Raw genomic sequence first — 25,133 nt, 5'->3', positions numbered from 1 at the left:
ACGAAAACGAGAAAGTACTTACGTTTTTATACGAGAACCATTAGGGTTTCTTACGTTTCCTCGAGAGGTCAGCTCCATCTTATACCGAGGCTGGGGTGTTGAATTTGGGCTTCAACCCTAATTCTTCCCTACTCCTTTGCTTCACTAGTTTGAATTTTGTACTGCTTTGAATTATTTGCCGTTAGTTTTGCTAATTTCCTTTGTAATATGTATCTGTCCTCTCGATCCAATTTTAGTCCTAACAATAAGATTGTTTGAGATGGTTTACTTGCTTATACTCCTTGATATCTTCGCTCACAAGATTGATGGACCTAAATTCTTAATTCAAAAAGGGTTTAAATTGATGAACTCAAATGTCTGACTCGCAAACTTACGGTCTAAAAATGTGGATTTTTCACTATTACATACTTATCTGTAATATTATACTATTATATATAATTTTTTAGTACAAGAAATTCGGAAAAAAGTATCAATCAGCGTACAATTACGTTCACTTTAGTCTATCGTTCTATATAATTAATATGATAAAACGACATATAATCGAGACGTTCTCATAAATTCCAACTCCATTTATTCTCTGGTACCAAAAAAATGATTTTAATTTTTTAATCCCTTAAAATTTTGAGTTTGTAGGTTGGATCATAAGTAATTATAATAATCATTTGATTTGAAATGGATTATGATTTATAAATCTCCCACTGATCACTGAAACAAGGTGAGTAATTAGTGCAATTTTGAGTTCCATAATTGAAGATTTGTAGTTGAGCCACAAAGTAACCAAAAGGGAAAACGAAGCTTCTGGTTCAGTCTTTTGGAGAATGGAAGAAAAGAAACAATTTGTCGGATTGAGAAACTACGAGCAGAGAAATGAAGGCGAAAGAAACCACGGTCGGACCCCACCGCATTGAATGCCACTTTCATCATGGGTGTGCCCAATGCCCATATGCTCTTGTCCAGTCCCCTTCCTTATTTTCTCTAATTCCCACTTGAATTCTCAATCTCAGCCACTGCGAATGTGAGGTACAGTTTAAATGTTGGTCAGTCGGCAGTGGGTGGTGGTTGGTTTGCTGCAGCTTTCCTCTTCAAATAATGATATCCATGTCTCTATCATTATAAATACTTTTTTCCCCTTCTTTTAACTCTCTCAATTTTGGTTTTATTTGGCTTTTTTCTGTCCAATTTCTTGTTTTGAGGCACAAATTCCATATGGGTTTCTCACTGTTTATCAATTACTGATTTTCCCTTTCCCTAACTCCCATTTTTTTCCCATCTCTTTAAGCTTTTTTTGTCCTTGTTCCGTACTGTTTTTGAAGGCATCACTCAAGCAAACGAAATTGAGATTTGGATTCTCGGAACGGAGCGAAAATGACTGAGGTGGTGATGGAAGCGACTTCTCCTGTTCGTCGTGTTCTTTTCATCTCTGCCGGTGCTAGCCACTCGGTTGCTCTTCTTTGTAAGCTACTTTGCTTTTTCTCTTCAATTTCCTTGCTATTGTTCTGGTAGATCAATGTGCGGTGCTGACAAAGAAGATTTTGATCTGTTTATTTCTAAGTTAATGATGAAAATGGGTTAGGTGAGGCACCGTCGTTCTATGATGATGTGTGAGTCTGTTCATCGGGCGTTGGTTGACTTCGAATAGCTATTGTTGTTCTTGATAGGGTTAGATCTTTTTGGATACTGATTCTTCTTGGGTTTGTGGGTCTCTGTTGTTTAGGTTCAATGCCTCATTTTGGGCGTTGATATCAAATGGTTTTTGTAAATTTTTATGAGGACAAGTGTTTTAGATTGAATCCCTTTTTGTAATGATCGTTTGTACTTTGTTTTGGCACTTTTGATTCGGTTTTTAATGCATTTTTTGTGTTATTTTGTTTCTTCCCATGAAAGCTTCATTTTCTATATGATTTTCTATGAAACTTATGCAATGTGTTACAATGTCTTGAATATCAGAAGTGACAGAATGTATCTTCATTTTTGGATAAGAAATGGAGCTTTTATGTTCAGAGGCATACAAAAACAAGCCCATAAAAGAATCCCAAAACTAAATATAAGAACGGACTCCGATCCGGTTAAATTACTAATTTGGTCTCTGTGGTTTCGAAAAAGTTAGGAATTTAGTTCCTATGGTTTTAAATGTTAGAATTAGTCCGTATAGTTTGATAAAATCCTCACATAGACTAAACGTTTATTCTCCATGTCACACATGACTTTCCATTCACAATGTTGTTTTAGTTCGGAGCTAATTTACAACGACGGTATCTCCTTTTCGTAGTTTCATATCAGCTAGGCAATGTTTTTGTTTGCTGTAACAAGAAAGGATTGCAGTCACATTTAACCATTCGTCATGGATATTAATCGTTCTTTGGATGGTGTGCAGCTGGAAATGTTGTTTGTTCTTGGGGTCGTGGAGAAGATGGCCAATTAGGTCATGGAGATGCTGAAGATCGACTTTCACCGACCCAATTGAGTGCATTGGACGGCCATGAAATAATATCTGTTACTTGTGGAGCTGATCATACAATAGCTTATTCTGAAGCATGTACAGAAGTTTATAGTTGGGGATGGTAAGTGACTACACTTTGGCACTCACTTTTGTAGTGTCCTATTTACTTACTAGAATATTTACGATAGACAATCTCTACATAAAGTCAATAGTTTATGGGGAAAGAATAACCTTAATTTAAGGAATATTGGTGTAATTCCATTAAATAAGGAAATTAGATAGTCAACTTCCATATTTTTCACGATTTCGTTAGTTTTTTTGTTTTATAAAAGGCCATCTAGGAAATCGTACATCTCGATTGACGTGACATTTACCAAGCATAAACCTTTCTTCTCCGAAGCCTCTATTCAGGGGGAGAAAGTTGTAGTTGAAGAGAGTCCTTAGGAAATAGTGGATCCCTTGGACACTCTAAATCCAACCATTGAGTCCACTCCTACTACAGATTCTAGCCAAAATTCAGTCACAATAGAGTCACATACTGAACCATCCAATCCACCTTCACTTAAGTTCTCTAACCTGCATTCACTCAAGTTCCCATGTAGGTATGGCTGATGAATGAAACACTGGCTTAACATACTTCTTTTATGGAGAGAAAAATAAATATAGTGAAGAAGAGATCTGAACAAAACACACCAGACTTTATATCCAAGGATTTGATTTAACCTTATTGCCAAGACCAATTTTACTCATTGAAGAAAAAATCAGTGGCTTTTGGAGACATATATCATTGTAATAATTGAAATAGTTTGAAACCTGTAAAGAATCACTCTGACTGGGTCTTCATAAACATTTTAAGTACACTAAATCAATACTTTTAAACTTTTCCTGACCTCCTTTGGATTTAGTTTTGTGGGGGGTACTTCGAATTTGGGTCCTTCTTTAAGTTGGTGAAGTCGCTATGTTTTAATACTATTGCTGAGATGTATCTTATTGACTATTTTCTTTAACTTGATTTCCAGGGGTGACTTTGGGAGGTTAGGTCATGGTAATTCTAGTGACCTGTTCACACCAAAGCCAATTAAAGCACTGCATGGTCTTAGGATAAGGCAAATTGCTTGTGGAGATAGCCACTGCTTGGCGGTTACTATGGAAGGCGAGGTGCAGAGGTTGGTAGTATTTTCCCAATTCTTATAGACTTTATTTTATCAATTATCTCAAGGTAATCATTTTTGTGTAACTCAACATTTTTTACGGTTTCGGGGTGTATTATGATGATTATTATTTTCCTTTTTGTGATAGTTAATTATGGTCTAGTTTGACAAATTAAAAAAATGTAATTTTGTGCAGTGACATTATGATAAACGCTAACTTCAACATTCTTGACCCCCTCATTTTTGGACTGGTTTTTCGGATGCCATTGTGTTCTTTCATTTACCAATGAGAGCTTGATGTTGAATCGTAATAGTTTATGCCATTTGATCATGAAGGTATTTTGAGATAAGGGAGAGACCGTTCCATTCTGTGTAATATTTGGCTCGAGAGGTATAGGGGAATGTTTAGAGGTTTCGAGAGTTCTTAGAGGAGGAAGTACGGGATTTGGGTAGGTTTAATGTCTCATTTTCGGTGTATAGCGTAAGGAATTTTAGAATCGTCTATCATCTCTTATTATTTACAAAATTGAGCCTTTTTTTGTAATATTCAATTTTGTCCCCTTATATTGGTTTATTTTAGTAGTGGATTTTTTTTTTGTCCTCGCTTTTGTGTTCTTTTATTTGTATAGACCAACTTTTTATTTCATCACGAAAAGGGGGCGAAAAAAAATTTGTCCGTGCACATTCTGGAGCTTTGTTTAAGGTCAAGTTACACCGTGATCGCAATTGGATTTATTTAGTCTTTATATGACTTACTTATCTGTTTTCTTAATTTATTTCTGCATATTTATATCTTATTTTAATACTTTATAGTATATGGTTTACTCTGTATTTGGTTGTATATGGATGAAGTTGGGGAAGGAATCAAAATGGTCAACTTGGTCTTGGTACCACTGAAGATGCTCTTGTGCCGCAGAAAATCCAAGCATTTCAGGTAGTATCGTTTCTATTGCTATTTCAAATGGATATTCTCGTGATGCTTCTTGTGCTTACAAATTTTACACTTTATCCTCGAATGCTTCTCGTGATCTACCGTTGTTGTTTTTATATCTAGATCAAGATATGTAAGCGCGAAATATGTCATTGGATAATGAGATATGAAAAACGGTATTTGGACTAAATTTTTAATGTGAAATCCTTCATTGGATATAACTCATTGACCTCGACCTCGACCTTGATTGTATATTTTTATTTCTTGAAGGATTAAGTTCTTGCAAATTCTATGGAGTTACAAATTGATGGATCTTTATGTATTATTATTACTCTCACGTTAATAGCTTTTTTTATTATCAGCCTTTTGGTTAGGACTCCATGGGATTTTGGTGTTGTAAGGACCTCTTGTCCTCTCTTTTGTATCCTTTCTCTTTATTAATGAAATAGGAATCCTCCCACAAAAAGTACAAACCATGGAGAAGATTATCGAGCTCCCGTGCTTTCCCCGGGAACACTTTGGGGTGAACACCCATCCGAACAAGTAGGGTCAATAGTTTAGCATTTAGGCCGTAACATTTAGCAACAAAAAAATCTTTAACCCAACAAGTGCTCTCCGAACCAAGCTAGATAGTTTCTTATCACTAGTCTCACCAACCAACCTGGACTTTGATTTTTCTTATTCCTACCGGATATCAAAACCACAAGGATTGTTTCCAGCCATGAGTTCCCATATGACATACAAGCTCTTGGGGCCGTTCCTCTATCTCACTACCAATTAAGGCATACAAGCTCCCTTAGACCCCCTCACATCTACTGATATTCCCTACTCCATGAACTCCCGTTGTTGAGTTACAAGTGGGCCTTCAACTAACTGACTCACATATAGACATATACCTTAACTATTTCTCCCTTCTCTCTCTGATAAACAGCTAACTGGTGGCCTATCACCATCTGATCTCAGCATCTAAAATGATTTTAACATTTAAGCTTCTGATATTTAACAACTCGAGGATCGGTTTCTTTTAAGGGAGATAGAACTGATGTCAGCTTGTTATTGGGTGCAATACGGAATTATAATATTTATTTTGTTTTAGACTTTTGGCTGTCTAGGATTAGTTTGCAGGTTCATTAAGTTTTATTGTAAGCGGAAGGTTAATTAGCTATTATAACTTAATCCCATTATCTCATAATTTAGTCCGTAAAGATGACCGATTTTCTCGAAACATACACTTCCATTTCTTAAAATATTCAACATTTTCTAATGATTAGAGAAATGTTAATTAGAAGATTACTGTGACCTTAGGAACAAAATATGCTTTGATGTTAAAATGAACATTTTTCTAACTATAGTTTTGATTTTTTTAAGAACTATAATAGGGAAACATATACCAAATTTGACTTACTTGCCACTGCCATGATTATATTCATAGGCGCAACATTACAACCTCATGCATTCAAGCATCACATTCTGCATGCATTTTATGATCATCTGCAGCAGTTCATGTTCTCGCTGTATTGTTATATGAGTGGGAATTTGATTGTTATTTTTATTTATTTAGTGTATTCAAACTGTGATCTAATCCAATGTCTTTGTGATGCAAATTTGTTTATGAAATATTAAATATAATTTGAAGAACTCTTTCATTTTGTAATTTTTTTTTTCTTTCTAAAATTGTCATTGTAACTAAACTTCTGTTGTAGGGAATATCCATAAAAATGGTAGCTGCAGGTGCTGAACATACTGCTGCTGTGACAGAAGATGGAGAGCTTTTTGGATGGGGCTGGGGTCGGTATGGAAACTTGGGATTAGGTGACCGAAATGATCGATTGGTGCCCCAGAAAGTTTCTTCTGTTGATGTATGTTGAAAATTTTGCATTCTTTATCCTTTTTATCCCAATAAATAATGATTTAAGGTTCCAGTTAAGTGAATGATTAATAATATTTATCTGGTGGCTATGGTCATTTTTTATTAATGCTTTGGGATTAACACTTAATCCATGAAACATGCAATACAAGAATAGGGAGTCTTGCTAAGATCGAGTTATCTGTCATAACGATGCAAATATTGTCATATTTGTGGTACGAATATTCATTTAAGAACATACAATGAATCCTTTGCTGTCTTTAAACTGGAAAATGGAAAATGTATTTTCTTCTGGCATGATGTTTGGTGTGTTGATGGTTTTTTAAGGATCCGTTGTCATCAGCTCTTTATGATTTCTTCATATCCTAATGTCTCGATTTCGGATTTTTGGGATTTTTAATTTGTCTTGGAATATTTTGTACAGAAGACTTTTAAAAGATGAGTAAATCCTAGATTTTCAATCTTTGTTGGGTTTATTGGATCCTTTGGTAGATGGCTCAACGCTAGTTACTTGTTTTTTCGGGCAGATTTTCTATTAGTTCCGTGTCTCACCACGTAGCCTCGGGCTCTCCTATTAATTATGAATTGTTTTAGGCCATTTGGGAATCAAGGAGTCCTAAAGGAATTAATATTCTGATTTGGATTATTTTGAATGGAACATTGAATGGAAAAGGAAGAGTGCCTTTGGGCATGATCCTAAGTGTTAACCTTTCAAAGTAAAACTTGCCATGCAAAAAGCTTCAAAGCTTCACTTCTTCAAAAGAGATCCAAAAATATAAGCCTTAGGAGTAGCTAACGAGGAAGGAGCGACATCGAAAAAGAAAGTAGGAACGACAAGAGAAACCTCTAGAAGGATTGGGGTCTAGACTGCAACTCCCCATGCCCAAGTTTCAAACTAGGATTTGGAATTCGATTCTACATGATAGCTCTTATATTTTCCTTGCATCCCACGGCATGACCATGTTGCTTACTTGTCGTGAATTGCTTCTAAGAGTGAAGATTATCCTACAAACCAACATATGTTACTTTAGCATGCTTTGTCTTCACTCACATGCTTTCTAGGAATATTCCTAGGAGGTCACCCAATATAAGATTGCTCCAAGCTAAGCACGCTTCAATATGANTGCACCTTTTTGGTATAAGGATTAACTCTCAATTCTTTTAAGCTTTTCTTAATCATTATATTCTTAGGATTGCTCTGTTCGAATGTGATCTCTGTTCATTCATGTACCTCTCCTTTACTTGGGCATCACATGCCCACCAACTTTTGTCTTGGTTCATCCCCAACCTACATCCTACTAGGAGAGGTTTCACTCTGATACAATTTGTAATGCCTCATGCCCAAGATTCGAACTAGGATTTGGAATCTTGATTCCACACTTGATGGCCCCAACATTCTCATGCGACATGACTACGTTACCTACTTTTCTTCAATTGCTTCCAAGAGCGAAGACTATTCCCACAAACCAACTCATGTCCTTTTAACATGCTTTGTCTTCACTCACATGTTTCGTAGGAAAATTCTTAAGACGTCATCCAACATAGGACTGCTCCTAGCTAAACACGCTTCACTATAAAGTTAGAAAGGTCCAAGTTGTTGGTATAAGTTGTAATTTTTAATTTTTTAGTTCTTTGTTGGCTGAAGATGAATTAAAATTTTGTTTAGAAGATCTTGTGAAGATTGATAATGGCTAAAGTGGTATAGAATGCTCTGTTTGACTACATTTAATATTGTATTTTTGTAGATAACATCACTCCATGCTTTCAGAATTTTAATTATTGAATTGAAAATGAAGGACAATAGTCATGGAAGGTTTTAGTTAATGAATTTTCTGTCTTCTGAGATATAATGTAATCATAGAACCCCATAACTTAGAAGCATAAAAATGAAGGCGGATCAGATGCTGAGAATAGGCCCTAAAATTCATTCCATGGAGAATTTGTAATTCATGATTTTTATTGACTTATTCTTCTGTCTGCCTCGTGTACTATCTTGCAAAACTTACGTTGCAGGATGACAAGATGGTGATGGTTGCTTGTGGATGGCGGCACACTATATCAGTTTCCTCTTCGGGCGGATTATACACATATGGATGGAGCAAATATGGACAACTAGGACATGGAGATTTTGAGGATCGCCTCGTGCCTCACAGGCTAGAAGCGTTACGTGGGGATTCTATTTCTCAGGTGGCTTTTCTGCAGTTATTATATTAGATCTCGTGTATGCATGTCTAATCGTACTAATCGTACTCTCAGGAGAATAAATTCTTGGGAACTCTACAGCGATTCTTCTCCACCCTTAAGAAATTGATAGCATTAGTGTTTGAATTCTTTTCTTAATTGTGTAAGTAAAAAATTAGTAGCTTCCTTTGTATGATTATCGAGGGGTCGACAGGAGGTTTTAGAGGTAGATCGAGGAGAGTATTAGTGCNATTAATGTTTTTATATTTGATTATGCAATGTATTGATTGGTGGAAAGAATGGTGCTGAAATGAAACTGATTTGAGTAAATTTCTTTGAGGATTCTTTTGCTGTGACATCTGATTTCATTACGAATTATCAATTCTCATATTTTATTTTGACGCATTTACCTCTTTTCTTTTAATGTTCTCTTACAAAATTGTAAAAGAAGGCACTGTTGTCTTAAAAATTTCAGATATCAGGTGGTTGGAGGCATACAATGGCTCTTACAACTGATGGGAAACTTTACGGATGGGGCTGGAATAAGGTTCGTCGATTCTCCACTTGTTATCCGTTATAAATTTATAATTATGGTAAGTAGTTCGTTGTTTTGTGACTCCCCAAGCCCACCGCTAACAAATGTTGTCTTCTTTAAGGGGCTTTCCCTTGTGGGCTTCCTCTCAAAGTTGTAAAACGCGTCTGTTAGGAAGAGGTTTCCACACCCTTATATGGAATGCTTCGTTCCCCTTTCAAACCGATGTGGGATCTCACAATCCACCCCCCTTGGGGGTTCAACGTCCTTGTTGGTACACCGCCCGGTGTCTGGCTTTACCACCATTTATAACAACCTAAGCCCACCGCTATCCTATTTAGGCTTTCCCTTCTAGGCTTCCCCTTAAGGTTTTAAAACGCAGGAAGAGGTTTCCCCACCCTTATAAGGAATGATTCGTTCCCTTCTCCAACCAATGTGGGCTCTCTCACAGAAAGAGACCAATATATGGAAGATTTCCATCTATTCTATATATTAGAGGAGTTGAATATATTTAGGCAAACGTGAAAGCCCTAAACTAAGAATAATAAAATTACAGGAAAGACTAAAGATTAATATGCTCCCTACATTCACACATATACCGTAACACTCCCCTCAAGCTGGAGGATATATATGCTCAATTTATTTCAAAGGTAATCTATTCGAACTCGCCATTTAAAGATTTTTGTAGAAATTTTTCTTGATTTTTCTACAGTTTTCATGTACTTTGTAGACAAAACCTTGATGTAGTTTCTCACTAACAATATGAAAATGAAATTATTGATGTTTGAAATTTACAAAAGAGATGTATTGTAACGACCTGATCTTTGATACCTCGAATAATAGGTCGTTATGTACATTCAAGGGTAAAAAGGGCGGTAAAATTTTCGTTTGTAAAACGGGAGACTCAAGGATTTTAAAATTTAAATATGCATTCAAAACCGACATATAAGTAGTTTAAAGGTAATATCCATGGAGTCAAATCAAAACTGTTTACAAAAATACATGAGCTTCGAGAAGTAGCATTTAAAATAATAGAAAAATGACAAGAAGGAAGAAGACTTGATCTAAAAGGCATCCCTGCAGCTGCACGGCTCCGGCGCCCGCCATCAACAGTGGTCTACACTCCATCTGAAAAAAATAGAATAACATAGAATGAGTATATACTCAGTAAGCAACTAACTTGTAGGCTCTTGTCGAACATAATCCTATACAGGGAAACTTAGACTATGTGCTCATAACTGTCCCTAGCAAACCAAACTGTGGCTTAACGTCTATACCAAACTTTGTAGGTTACTGTGTAACTACAATTCATATTAGCCTTGCTAACAAGGCATAACTGAAAAGTAATTAACTAAAATTCATATTAGATTTCCTCTCCCTTGGAAAATAACTCAACCTCGAGTTAGGGGGACTAGCTGAAAAGCATCGGGCGCGTGATATTCAAATCAATTAGCGATTCTGAAGATGGGATTGATTTTTATAACTCATCACATAGGTCTACTCGATAAGCATCATCTACATATATTCTTTGTACATTTCATATATTCATTAGATTTTTTTCTTGTTAAAAGAATTAATGGATAATGTGATGTGTCATGAAGAATTTGCATAATAAATTAAGGAAAACTAAGTTTGATACTTCTAAATAAATCCATGTTTAGACATAAATTTAATCGTTCTCGTGTCTTTCTCTCTTCGTGTACAGTTCGGGCAGGTTGGAGTTGGTGATAATGTTGATCATTGCTCTCCCAAGCAAATAAATTTCCCATCGGATCAGGTATATACTTGTTTCTGAGCTTCTAGTAACTTTTTCAGCCTGTCAGATATTTTTGTTATGTGAATATTTTCACCTTTATAGGTTAGGAGACATGATATCTCTTTGTTTGATATTTGATCTTCCTTGCTCTTTTAACAGAAAGTAATTCAGATCTCGTGTGGATGGAGGCATACACTGGCTGTTACTGATAAGCAAAATGTGTTTTCTTGGGGTAGAGGTACAAATGGGCAGCTTGGACATGGAGAATCAGTGGACAGGTGATATATATGGCTGTTTGGACTGATATACATGTTCTGCAAAATGCTTATATTATTTCTTTTGCAGTATTCTTTTTAAGAACTTTGGTATTGCTTTTGTATGGATATCTTGCTTCAATCTTGTGACATCCCATGTCGGTTGGAGAAGAGAACGAAACATTTTTGTGTGTGGAAACCTCTCCCTAGCTGACGCGTTTTAAAAACCTTGAGGGGAAGCTTGAAAGGGAAAGCTCAAAAAGGAGGTTGAGCTCCGAAGGGGGTGGACATGAGGTGGTGTGCCAGCAAGGACGCTGGGCCCGAAGGGGGGTGGATTGGAAGGTCCCACATCGATTGGAGAAGGGAACGAGTGCCAACAAGGACGCTGGGCCCTAAAGGGGGGTGGATTGTGAGATCCCACGTTGGTTGGGGAGAAGGAAATATTCTTTATAAGGGTGTGGAAACCTCTCCCTAGCAGACACGTTTTAAAAACCTTGAGGGGAAGCCCAAAAGGGAAAGCCCAAAGAGGACAATATCTGCTACCGGTGAGCTTGGGCCGTTACAAATTTTATCTTCCATTGTGATGTCCCACATTAGTTGGGGAGGAGAACAAACCACCATTTATAAGGGTGTGGAAACCTTCCCCTAGCAGACGCGTTTTAAAGCCTTGAGGGGAAGCCCGAAAGGGAAAGCCCAAAGAAGACAATATTTGCTAGCGGTGGGCCTGGGTTGTTACAAATGGTATCAGAGCCAGACACCGAACGATGTGCCAGCCTTCTCGCTCTTCCCCAAAGGGGTAGACACGAGGCGGTGTGTCAGTAAGGACGCTGGGCCCCAAAGGGGGGTGGATTTGGGGGCGGTCCCACATCGATTGGAGGAAGGAAAGAGTGCCAGTGAGGGTGCTGGGCCCCGAAGGGGGGGTGGATTGTGATGTCCCACATTAGTTGGGGAGGAGAACAAACCACCATTTATAAGGGTGTGGAAACCTTCCCCTAGCAGACGAGTTTTAAAGCCTTGAGGGAAAGCCCGAAAGGGAAAGCCCAAAGTGGACAATATCTACTAGCGGTGGATTTGGGTCGTTACATCCATTCCACTTATTTCATATAGCTTCTTTAAATGTTAGCTCAACTTTTGTTCGTGTTGTGCGTTTCTTTTTCCTGTATCTTATTTTCGTCTTGATGCAACCAAACATTAAGGGAGAATCTCCAACAATCTTTATAACTGAAAAAGTAAGCTAATTACAAGAGATTAACCCTCCATTTCTTGGCTTTCATATAAAATCTCAGCTCTTATAAAACAAAAGTTTCATTGTTGGCTTTGTAAGATACTGCAAGTTTCATGATATGGCGGCTTAACTCTTAGTCTACTCAAAGTTGTCCATTAGAACTGATGATATCTGTTCTTTAATCGAAGGAACGCACCGTTGATCCTCGAAGCTTTAAGCGTTGATGGTTGTAGGGGACAACATATTGCATCCTCAAACTTAGATTCATCTTCAGGTACTGCTTTATTCAACACCTGCTAATGTGTTTGATGTAAAAATTTTAACTTGTTGCTTCCTTATGCTGTTTCTTGTGTAGGAAAAACTTGGGTATCTCCAATAGAAAGATATGCGATTGTTCCTGATGAACCTGTAAGCTTAGTTTTAATTGGTATTTTCATTTTTTTCACATAATATTGCTTGGTTTGTAAAATATTCCGTGGGTATAATTGATAAGCCAATCCTGATTCTAAGCCCAACGATCTAAGTTTTTGTTGAAGCAAGAACACTTGAATCAAAGAAATTAACACCTCCTTATATAAAATTCGAATTGACCCAGAGATCTAGAATTGGAACCTTGTTCTAAGTTGAATCACTCCACAATCGAATTTGTTCAAGGCTTGATTAAATGGCTCGGATGCAACCTACTACGAGAATTGCTTGTACTTATTTTATTACTTTTAAGTAGAAATTCATTTCAATTTTGGTGGGATCAGTCAATGTTGTAGGGTGCTCTCTTATTCTGAAGTCTGGGTATCATCAAATTGTGATGATATGATTAAGCTTTTCATATTTTATCCATATATATACACATTTATGTATTTAATAACTTGATTGTTGGAGAGCCAAACTCTGACCTATTCGAGCTTTGGAGAGTTAGAAATCTAAAGTTCGTCCTTTCTTGAGTTTGTCTCAGCGTTTGGACCAAAGTTCGTCCTTCTCAGAGTTCATCTTGAAATTTGTGTCCAAAATGGATTTGTTGGAGCTTTGGTAGGCTAAAGACCCGAAGATCGTAACCTTCAGAGTTCACCCAAACCCAGGCTTAGCAAGCCTTCGTAGAGTTAGAAACTCAAAGTTCGTCTTGACGTTTGTGTCAAAGTTTGTTGAAACTTGGACTTGGTAAAGCTCCATCGTGCTAGGAGCCGAAAGTCCCATTCCCTAGAAAGCCTCTGCTCTCTCCGAGACCAACTCCGAGAGAGTTTTTAAGTTCCGAGGTTCAAATAGGGGACTTGGACGTAGGACCTCGAAGGGTATCATCAAACATCTCAAGTTCTTACCACAGAAGTAGAGTAGGGTTAATGTTACTGGCTCGTAAGGACAGAGTTGTACAACCTATAGAACAGGTCATGTTGAAGTAAGGTTATTAAATAATACTATTATCGTGACTTTATCGAATGATACTCCCGATATACGTAGCTTATGAGTAAGATATGAATGAAGTATACGATGAGAAACACAGGTTTTAATGCTATATACGATATTGTTTGTTCAGGTGCAGGGGCCATCAATAGGATCCGTGAGGGGTAACGGGAGCGATGCCAACGTCCCCGAAACTGATGTAAAAAGGTTACGTGTCTGATTTCCCGAAACTTAAAACGTCTTGAAAAGATGTTCCACGCTTTGATTATTGTAAATTCCATCCATTTCTTAGAAATCTAGTCTCGAGTTTGTAGACCTAAGAGAGCTATGACACCATATAACAGCTTAATTTAGCTTGGCTTTAGCTAGCCTCAGTACTACATGTTCTTTGCTTCTGTTGATACTATGGCATCAAATTTAACCTTGCTACACAATCACATGCCTTTTTTCCTCCCCTTCTTTGTAGCATTGTCTGTAAATTGCAGCTTCTGAGCTAATCCAGAATGAACTTTGAGAACAGTTTGCAGTTTTTGGTATTTCGACGAAGTTTTGATTGGCTTTCTCGATAACCTGTTGATAATTGAAATGTCTCGATGGTTATCGAGTGGAACAGTTAATGATCTTATGGTTGAGAATATAAATATTGTATGTTTTAATTGATTGAATTATGCGTAAGTTGATATTATATGTTTACAAAAGTTCTACGGATATTTGGACATGGTTATCCCGTGGAACAGTTGATCTTATGGTTGAGAATATAAATTGTATGTTTTAATCGAGTGGAACAGTTAGTTATCTGTTTAAAAAATGTTTAGCGTAGAATTGTTACCATTGCAAGCTTTATTATGTTCGGGTTTAGTGTGTATATTTTCGTTTCGTTATTATGTTTTATTAATGTTAGGGTTAATTGTGAATACTACTTTTGAATTATAATGATTTGCCCAATTTCTTTCGTAAATTACTTTTTTTCGTTTTGAAATTTTAAAAAAATTAAGCATATAAATGTTTTTTTTTTTTTGTGGTAGATTTCTTTGTTTTGTTATATATATATATNTTTTTTTTTTTTTTTTTTTTTTTTTTTTTTTTTTTTTTTTTTTTTTTTTTTTTTTTTTACCGAGTCAAGTTTTGAAAACTTCAAAAAAAAATTAATTTGGTTAAAAATTCTAATCGTTTCTCTGAAAATATGAAACTCTGGGTAGGAAAAGGATGAGTTAAGAAAATTCAAATTCGGTGAACAAGTTAGCATACGAAAATTGGACTTTGCTGACAACCTTGATGTATGACCGAGACTTAGGTTACGTTTTGGAAGAAATGTTTTAAGAAAACATGAGCGAGGGAAATGCAAAACTGTTTTAAGAAAACATGAGCGAGGGAAATGCATTGAAAACAATTTGAAAAAAATCGATGCTATAAGCTAAAAGTAAATAAACAACAACAACAGTTTTGACTACGGTGTAGACGTGATTTTGGTGACTGATTATACACTCTTAAAGAATAGTAAAGACCTATTTAACATGAAAACAGGTTAAGGGTTTGGAACGAGCATGCAGTCATGGACAATATGTCCTAGATAAACATGATCTAGACATACGACATGCACCCACAAACAACGCGCTTTGAATAAACATGACCGTGATACTCTGCCTCAAAAGAAACAAGAAATCCTTAATTTGATTCGATATTGAAAATCTATTTGGATTCCTAGTCTGGTCCAATAAATTTATTTATTTATTTTCGAATAAAAAAAATTAATAACATGGTTGCTTATATATATATATATTGATTTTTTAAAATTAATCTCTCATTAAACATAAAGAACAAAAAATGAAATTTTTTTCGAGTCTCGAGCCTTAGAAATTTCCAACCTGACTATCTAAAACGGGTAATGGGGAGTGAGAATAAGAATGAATTTTTTTTAATAAGACGGGACCAGAATGTATGTTAATCTTAATCTAAGGTTATTAATTTCGAAGTTGGAAGTGATTATCTTATTTTTAAAAGAAGAAAAGGAAGAACAATTCTATAATTAATGGTTTGTTGAAAATTTCCACAGATGAAAAACACTCATCTTATCTTACAACAGCAACATCCCGATCTTGATTTTGAGAGATTTTCACAATACAAAAAAAATGAGGGCTTAATTCTTGTATTGTATTCCCTCTGATTCTGCCGCCCATTTCCCTCTCTGCACTTCATTGCAGGAGGTCCTTCATTCTCTCTCTCTCTCTCTCTCTCTCCGGTGAATTTAGATCTCTTCATTTCCTTTCATTTCCTTCGCCGATCCCTTCCCCCCCTTCAAATTTTGACTTCTTCCTCTCTGGATCGCTGTTTTTGTTTTTGAATCGCTCTCTGTTTGTAATTACCTTATCGTTATGAACGACTTTGAGGGTCTTCTAGCAACCAATTATGGATTCAAGCCCCAAGGTAAAGCCGCCCCAATGGCTGCTCCAAAGGGTACGTCCAATATCAACGCTACCACCTCCCCTAATTTCGATCTGGGATCTCGGGGCTCCTTCCGATCGACTAAGGCCTCTAATTCCTTATCTGGGTCTCTCGCCGATGACCATGATTCGCTTCATCGATCGATGAGTGCTCATGAGAATCGCGAATTTGGTGGTCTTGATGATTTGCTTGGTGGGTCGGCGAAATTCTCCAGAAAATCGGAGAATCGTGGGGGTGATTCGGATGTTAATTTTGACTCCCTATTTCATGGGGCTGGTAATTCTGGTCAACCGGCAGCTTCGAGCTCACCGGTTTATGATAAACCTGTGTATGATGATGATATCTTTGATGGCATTCCGGGCTTGAGAAGCTCGTCGAAAGTTCAGTATGATGATGTGTTTTCATCTATGTCTTCGCCGCCTAAAGCAGATTCAGCATTCGATGATCTTCTTGGGGGATTTGGTAAATCGGAAGGTGTGTCGAAGAGTACGGGTGGGAAAGGAACGCAGAGTAAAGATAAAGAAATTCCTGCTTTTGATGATTTGATACCTGGGTTTAGAAGCCGCAGCCCCCCTGGTGACAGGTATAACGTGGTGATGGTGTGCAATCTACAAATAGAGTTCTGTAGTTTAATTAAGCTTTGTAATTACCTGTTCCTTAATTTGGGTTCGGGAAGTTTTCTAGATTTGGCACTTTGGAATGATTTATTACTGTCTCCACTATGTTTCATGTTGGTTAAGCCTGGTAGTTTTACATCTCTTGATGCAATTGCTTGTTTCTTCTTGACTTCTTTTGCTAGCCGACTCTAGGTTAGCATGGTTTTGTGGGGCTGCTTTCAACCGAGTACATGGCATTCTATGGAAGACTTTATGCTAATTGAAATGAATTCAAATACTCCTTTATCGGTCTTGAGTTTTGAAATTCGATCTCGAGAAAGCCTTTCACTTGGTTGAATAGGATTTTGGGTTGGATTGAATTTCTTGGAGAATTTATATCCCCAAATTCGTGGTCTTTATTAATGGTGAACCTTGAGGTAGAATTATTTCATTGAAAGATCTTAGGCAAAGTGATCTCATCTCTCCTTTTCTCATCAGACAAAGAACTTAGAACTCGCAGCCGCATAACTAAATTGAGTCATATTACTATGTGTGGTTCATATCATTGTTTTTGGGGCCTGTTGAGGAGATGGAACTAGATAATATTATGGGTACTCTAAAGTCTTTTGAGCTTGCGGTATGAATGAAAATTAATCTACTGAAGACCCTTCTTGTCAATATTAATGTAGACGAAACCGAGAAGTCTCTAGGAAAGTTGAGAGACTTGTTTATTTGGTTGATTCTTGGCCTCTATTTGTTATCTCCGTTTTTTGTTGGGAAGTAATACAAACAAGGCAGATTTCTAGTCCCTTGTTGTTGAGAGAGTCTCTAAAAGGTTAGACAAATGAAAAAGATGTTATCTTTTCCCAGGGAGGAAGATTTACCCTTGTGTAGTTCTTGTTCATACTCCCAACCAAGGTTTTAACCTCCTTGAAAAGAAAATGGGATTGATGGTTTCACATTTACTCTTCCTTCTCTAACCAAGAAAAATCCGAAATCTAATTACAATGGCAACATTTCAAATAGCAAAACTGCAGTGGTATTAGGCATAAATATCTCAAACGAGGAATAAATTTGCTCTCTTTTTCCTTTGCACGGAACTACAACCTTGGCCAATGTAGTCACTCTTCGACCAAACTATTGACCTCCCTATCAGATAGTCATTTAATATTGGGAGCAGTTGTCCATTCAATTAAAGAATTTAGGCTTGTGTTCTGTACCATTCCTATGAGGAGATCAACTAAGAAAGTTAGTGGATAGAAAAAAAAAAAAAAGCATTTGGGATATAATGCAGAGAATTAAAAAATCTAAATACCTCTGTCAACTATGACTTAGTCATTGGGTCATCATTGCAGATTGAGTTTTCCCCTATTTTGTGAAGATTCTTTTTTGGTATGTTAGAGGCCTTGGAATTGAAAGAGAAGCAGTTTGGTGTGGGATTCTATTAGACATATTGATTCAGTCTTCTTCTCACTAGGTTGGTCTTTCATTAACTTTGAAGGAGCTGCTACTGATATTCTTGTTCCTTGGAAAGAAAATCCTCTCAGTTTTTGAAGTCCTTGGAGGTATGTGTCTTTTCACTTTTCATAAAGTTTTCATTTGATAGTAACACATCTTGTTGGATTTTAGGTGTTTATTGGCCAACCAACGGTAGGTATTGATATCATTTTGGCAGAAAATTATGATCTTTATGGTCTTTGTAATGGTTGTTGGTGCATTACAGGAGATTCATTGTTGTTAGATGGGCTTTTGAAAAATCTTCTAGAGGAAATATCACTTGTAATATGAGACATTTTTACAAATTCATTGGTGAGCTTTCATTGAGGGATGTTTGCCTTTCAATTGTTTCCAATATTAGGGTTTCTTGTCTCAAATGAGTGGCTGCTATTGTCTCCTTGGCTTATTGGAAGGAGAGAAATGGATCCTTTTTGTAGTTCTCCCAAAAGCATATACCTTTTATTCGGGACCTATGCTATTAAATCTGAGAACTTTTGGCTTTCTCATCACAGCTTCTCAATCTAGAAAAGAGGCATTGCTTCTGTGGTGGAATGAGTTAAAATTGAAAAACTCAAAATTTTGAAGCAAGGTTTGAAGGGATGGAATATGGAGATTTCTGGAGATCCTACTATGAAAAAGTTAAAATTTACCAAGTCAATTAAAGATAGTGACTTGAGCTACATCCCCTGCGCAATGAATATAATTTTTACACCTATTGGGAGAAAATGGAAACTTGAGCTACTTCAAGACATGTACTTAGAAGGTAGGCAATGGCCTTAGTAATGTAGAACTCATTGGCTTGAAGATGGTGGAGAAGACTCCAATTTCTTTCACAAAATTGCTAATGGTAGTAGGAGAAAAGCTTTCATTTAGGAGTTGATCAAGGATTGGGTGTGATCTTGATTACAAAGAACCAAATTAAGAGATGGGTGGTTGATCTCTTTTTGAACTCTTGAAGGGAGGCTTGTTTTTTCATATTTGATGCCATCTGTTGGGATCCGATAAGTGAAATAGATATTGGATGATTTATTAGTCCTTTTGACAACACAGAGATTAGGAAAATAATTAAAAGTTAGGGAAGTCACAAAGCTCCTTACCTTGATGATTTTATTACACATTGAAGTGTTTGAGCATTGCCAAGTTGGATTCTGTAGAGGTGATCTAGTTATATTTTTTTTAATTTGATTCTTAGGATGGAACTCTTAATGCTTGCTTCAATGAGAATTTTATTTTCCTCATCTCCAAGAAGATTAAAGCAACCATGATGAGATGAATATCCACCTATGAAGCATTTACAAAATTCTGGGCAAACCTAGAAACGAGGGGTAGGTTTGAAATATCAAAATCTGCTTTGAATAGAAAGCATTTTCCATGGCAAACCTGTGCCTCGTTTCTGGGTTTACCATGGAAAGTGAACACACTCTGAAATTCGTTTCTATTCGCTTGAAATAATAATCAGCTATTAGACCATGAACAGCATCTTCAAGCTGAGCATTTTCTTTAGTTGAGGATGGTTGGCTTGAATGATGCTGTCTGCTGGTAAAAATAACAAATTCATTTCTATTCACTTCAAAATTTCAAGTCCTTGTACTTAAATATGTTATCGTGGCAGTCTCATGGCTCATTTTCCTTCTTCTTCTTCTTTTTTTCTTTGTCAGTTTGCTTCATTATTGTACTTTATTAACTATGTAATCCCCCTTGAGATTCCTCCACTACTTTCTTCCTCATTTGGACTTTCTTTACTATACTATAGAAGAAGAGACTGCCTAAATAGAGCAGTATATTCTAACGTTTCATAGGCACTCAGAAATTTTGGAACTGGGTTTTCCTTTCTTTTAATGGATGCTGTTCTGACTCGCAAATGAAAAATGGAATGATGCTTATGTTTCCTATAATATTATTTTCAGGTCAACCTCAGGAGCTAGCTGGTCATCAGAGCCAACTTCAGTTAAGAGTAAAACATCCTCCAAGCCAATGGAAAACCCGTTTGGGACGTCGAAGGAGCACAGTGACCCACATGAAGAAGCTAGTGACATTGGTAATTTTAAAAGCCCAAAATTTGATGGTTACCCTTCCTCAGATGCAAATAATAAAGCTTTTGATGATATGGACCCATTTGCTAGCCTTGGTAAATCTGTCCCAGCATTTTCATCAGAAGGCAGTAATAGAGATATGGCTAGGAGTCCTCCTAGGGTAGACCGAAATGCTGCTGGGCCTCAAAATTCTAACAGTAAAGAAACTGTGGAAAAACAATCTGGAAGAACTTCTGGACAACCTTTGAAGAAGGATGTGTCTGCTAAGAATGATAGACAAGATGATCAGCCTATGTTTGATATTCCTACAGTTTCAAGTAATTCTCACAAATTTATGCCTCAATCAACATCTCCTCCTGCTTCAAAAGATGAAAATGTGATGGGGGATACATCTAGATTTGAAGATAATGTTGAACCTGATGAAATATGGCTCACTGTATCAGAGATTCCTCTTTTTACACAACCCTCTGTTGCACCACCCCCTTCAAGACCACCACCTCCTATACCACAGCAGGTTCCAAAAGAAGGAATGGGTTTGTCTGGCTCCCGAAGTTCAAAGATGAATGCTAATGACTTTTCTTCATTTCCCAATTCTACACATCATTTTCGGATTCCTAAACCTGCCTCTGCTTCAATGGGAGATCAAGTATCTTCAATTGATGAACTTGAGGAATTTGCCATGGGAAGAAATCAAAGTAATGCTGATGAACAAGTCAACGGTCTTTCTAGTGAAGAATTAGAGATGAATTCTGCTGCTGCAGCCATGAAGGAGGCAATGGATAGAGCAGAGGCAAAGTTTAAGCATGCCAAGGAAGTGAGGGAGAGAGAGAGTACAAGAACTTCTAGAAGTAAAGAAGCTGTATATTGGGATAGAGAGGAGAAAGGCATGCGAAATGAGAGAGTTGAAGATGAGGAGAGTTTGGATCATGAACGGTTCCAAAGGGAAAGGGAAAGGGAAGAGAAGGAGAAGGAGAAACGGAGAGTTGAAAAAGAGAGGGAAAGAACGAGGGAGCTTGAGAAGGAAAGAGAGGAGAGGGAGAAAGAACAAAGAAGGTTAGAGAAGGAAAGGGAGAGAGCTAGGGAGCTTGAGATGGAAAGGATAAAAGTCAGACAGGCTGTTGAAAGGGCCACAAGGGAAGCACGTGAGAGGGCAGCTACTGAAGCTCGCTTAAAAGCTGAAAGGGCTGCTGTTGAAAAGGCAAATGCGGAGGCTCGAGAACGTGCTGAAAGGACTGCAGTTCAGAGAGCTCAAGCTGAAGCTCGTGAAAGGGCTGCAGCAGAGGCCCGGGAAAGAGCGGAAAGGGCTGCAGCAGAGGCACGGGAAAAAGCAGAAAAGGCAGCTGCAGAAGCAAAAGAGAGGGAAGCACGAGAGAGAGCTTCTGTTGCGAGGGCAGAAGCTGAAGCACGAAGTAGGGCAGAGCGAGCTGCTGTGGAAAGAGCTGCTGCAGAGGCTCGAGAAAGGGCTGCTGTAGACGCTCGAGACAGGGCTGCTGCTGCAGCCAGGGCAAGCCAACAGAAGGCTGAAAATGACCTTGAGTCATTTTTTAGCATGGGTAGAGCCAGTAGTGCACCTAGGCCTAGGGCCAACCCTATGGTGAGGACTCGAGTTTGTAAATCTTCTGAGGCTGCCCTTGCTTCCTTTCCAATCTCTGGTTACCTACTGATTGTTTTTTTCAGGATAACTTCTTTGATGCCCAACCTCCAAGTAGACCAGCGTCTGAGACAACTAAACCATCTTCTGCCACTTCATCAAATCTGAGGAAAGCATCTTCAGCCACTAATATTGTTGATGATCTTTCAGCTATTTTTGGAGGTACTTCTACAATCTGAATACTATATTTGACAAAGTTTCAGCGTAGAACTTGAACCTTTTTTATCACAGTCGTTGACTTTTAGTGTTTGTTTTGGCAAAGGTCCTCCATCTTCTGGAGAATTCCAGGAAGTTGATGGGGAAAGTGAGGAAAGACGAAGAGCCAGGTTGGAACGCCACCAGAGGGTTCAATCACGTGCGGTATGCTTGTGTGTTTTCTGTTTAAATATGCGTTACAATACACGTTGACACTGACAAAAGAGATAAAAACACTTGGATTAGAACTACTGTAGTACATTTTATAGTCCGTATGGACTTATATTTGATTATAATCTATTTATGCTGTTGCCCTTGCAATGTGCTCTGTTTTAAAGAGCCTTTTCAAATTTGTATGTTTTGTTTCAGGCTAAAGCTCTTGCTGAGAAAAATGAGCGAGATCTTCAAATGCAGAGGGAACAAGCCGAGAGACATGTGAGTGCATGTTCTTGATATTTATTGCCTTTGTTTCTTTTCCATTTTTGAGCTCATCCATTTATCTTTTGTGTATGCTAGAACTCGGGTTTTATTGTTTTGAATCTGTGTTGCTCAAGAGGATTGGAGAAAACCTAGTTTTTTATATTGTTATAGTTTTTTATATTGTTGTTATCTGCCTCATCTTGTTTTCATTTACTTTTCTCGTAATTTTCTGAGACTGAACATAGATTTATCAATGAAATATTTGAAGTACTCGATATAATCTGGTTAGAAAAATGGTGTAATGACACCTGATTTGTAAACCAACCAAAAAACTTGGAAGGAAATTTGTTTTAGTCAGGTGATGGTCACTGCAGTCTAGAACTTAATTTCAAATTGGAAGTCCTGAAAAATTTACCATGATCTGAAGCTACTAACTGTTTGATATTCTTGAAATTGCTTGTTTTTCCCCATGCTATATCCGGATGATGTTGAAGTGGAAGCAACTATTTAACATTTTCTGCCACTCTATATCGTTATATTACATAGAACAATCTTGCAATTTGAAACCTTTTTTTTTTTTTTTTTAAAGAAGCAAGCATTTCATTAGATTTTCCCTCAATATTATGTTTGCAGAGAATTTCTGAAACACTGGATTCTGAGATCAAGCGTTGGGCTGCCGGGAAGGAGGGCAATTTACGTGCTCTTTTATCAACTTTGCAATATGTATGTTCTTCGTTAGCATTTTACTTTTGCTTTATTGCATCATCTGAAATCATTATAAATCCTGAGAGCATGTGGGCCTTCACTTTCTTTACCTCAAAACATTTTAACTTCATAATTTTTTCAATTCAAACTTGAATAATGAATGATCATTTGAACTGAACCCATTCAATCTTGTTGAACTGATTTGAATCTAAATTAACCTAATATCACCTTATAAATCCAACCCAAACCATCGTGTTCCTCAATTTTGTGAGTACCTATATTAAAGATATTAACAGAACTCATTGTGGATTTATTAGCTAAAGAACCTTTCAAGCATTTCGTTTAGAATAAAGAATTCAAATGGTATTATAAGAGGCTAGGTATCAGAATGAATTGTTCTTTGTTAACATGGCATGAGAATACTGCTCTGATTGACTGGTTGGTTTTCACTGTTGAATTATAATAGGTGCTCTGGCCTGAGTGTGGGTGGCAGCCAGTTTCTTTGACTGAGATGGTTATTCCAAATGCAGTCAAGAAAGCATATAGGAAAGCAACACTGTGCATTCACCCCGATAAGGTGCAGCAAAAAGGTGCCACTCTTCAGCAAAAGTATGTTGCTGAGAAGGTGTTTGACATTTTAAAGGTACTTCAGAGTAATATATAGTTTGATAATGATAAGAAAAGCCATAATCTAACTCAAAATTTCAACTACTGCAATATTTGATATTTCACAATGTTTCCTGTTAGTTATTGGATGTTATATGAGCACTTCAATAGAAGTCTGATTTTATTGTAGTTGGTTACTGATTTTTTTAGTTATGCCTACTTACACTCGATTTCGATAATATGTTTTTTACCATACTTGCAATTACATTTCAGTTCTTAGTCAAATTTCAAAAACAAAAATATGTCTCTATAAACTCTCAGTTTCTACTATCTCTTCTCTGTTGTGTTTCGGATTTTGTGATCTCGATTGCACTTATTAAAGATGTCTATACCGTGATGACAGGAGGCGTGGAACAAATTTAATTCAGAGGAACTTTTCTAAATTCATTTGATGATTTTTGTAAGAGGAAAGGGGAGAATGGTTATCTGGTTTGAAGGAAAGCTTCATATTGGTGGTGTTCTTCGGAGTTCATCTTGGCATGCAACCAGTAAGCCATGGCGTCGTCGTGATTTGGTTGACGAGATGAATTCCAAATGGTAATATGATTTAATTGTTTCTTATTCTTTTTGTTTATCCTGTATAATGGATGATGGTTCCCCCCCTTGGTGTTTTGCTCTAAGTCAAGAAAAAGGAAGAAAGATCAGTGTATGAATGAATGGTAATATGATGGGGAAGAGTTAGATATGAAGTAGAAATATGATGATGAAGTCATTTCTTCACCAATTCTTGCTTGTGATATGTACAATCTGGGTGAATATGTAGAAGAAATTGTGTTCACAATCACACTTTTGAGTAACATAAGAAATTTCAATTGGTTTTTTTTCCTTTCCTCTGTTGTCTGATTCACTTGTTCTAAGTTCTGAGAAGTTCGTTCGACGGTGTTGGATGATCACGACTTGAGGGATTGAATCCGAGTTGTTCAGGGTGTCGTGATGACTGGTAAACGTCGTCATGTTAGATGGCTTAGAGCAAGTCGTTTTAGTATAGAAGTTATGCTAGCTTGTTTTCACAGCTATGTTTCACAAATGTAGCTCTACTTGAGCTCGTACATTTATGATGGTTCCATTAAGTATCTTGACACTCCTCTTCCAACATCGTTCAACTCGAGCGAACCCACGAAAGAACAAATAAGATATAGGAGACATTCGAGTACGAATAGAGTGGGTGTTCATTAGAAAAAAAAGACATCTTCATC

The 25,133-nt window shown here is 37.1% G+C and overlaps 2 protein-coding genes across 2 annotated transcripts; both read left to right on the top strand.

Annotated features, from left to right (window-relative positions):
• Nucleotides 1-897: 897 nt before the first annotated feature.
• LOC111781476 (ultraviolet-B receptor UVR8) lies at nt 898-14,251 on the top strand. Its single transcript, XM_023662089.1, has 13 exons — nt 898-1,020; nt 1,314-1,453; nt 2,375-2,561; nt 3,460-3,606; nt 4,444-4,525; nt 6,226-6,381; nt 8,403-8,576; nt 9,046-9,117; nt 10,808-10,879; nt 11,018-11,136; nt 12,526-12,611; nt 12,693-12,745; nt 13,866-14,251. Exons 2-13 carry the CDS (start codon nt 1,366-1,368, stop codon nt 13,950-13,952), a joined length of 1,323 nt encoding a protein of 440 aa, XP_023517857.1. The 5' UTR covers nt 898-1,020; nt 1,314-1,365; the 3' UTR covers nt 13,953-14,251.
• Nucleotides 14,252-15,735: 1,484 nt separating this feature from the next.
• LOC111781373 (auxilin-related protein 2-like) lies at nt 15,736-24,766 on the top strand. Its single transcript, XM_023661926.1, has 8 exons — nt 15,736-16,757; nt 20,175-21,894; nt 21,978-22,113; nt 22,214-22,311; nt 22,516-22,581; nt 23,200-23,289; nt 23,738-23,914; nt 24,281-24,766. The coding sequence occupies exons 1-8, from the start codon at nt 16,105-16,107 to the stop codon at nt 24,317-24,319; spliced, it is 2,979 nt and encodes a 992-aa protein (XP_023517694.1). The 5' UTR covers nt 15,736-16,104; the 3' UTR covers nt 24,320-24,766.
• The last annotated feature ends 367 nt before the right edge of the window (nt 24,767-25,133 follow it).

The sequence above is a fragment of the Cucurbita pepo genome, chromosome LG19, assembly GCF_002806865.2.
Source record: "Cucurbita pepo subsp. pepo cultivar mu-cu-16 chromosome LG19, ASM280686v2, whole genome shotgun sequence".
Lineage (NCBI taxonomy): Eukaryota > Viridiplantae > Streptophyta > Magnoliopsida > Cucurbitales > Cucurbitaceae > Cucurbita > Cucurbita pepo.
This window is presented reverse-complemented; position numbering and strand designations above follow the sequence as displayed.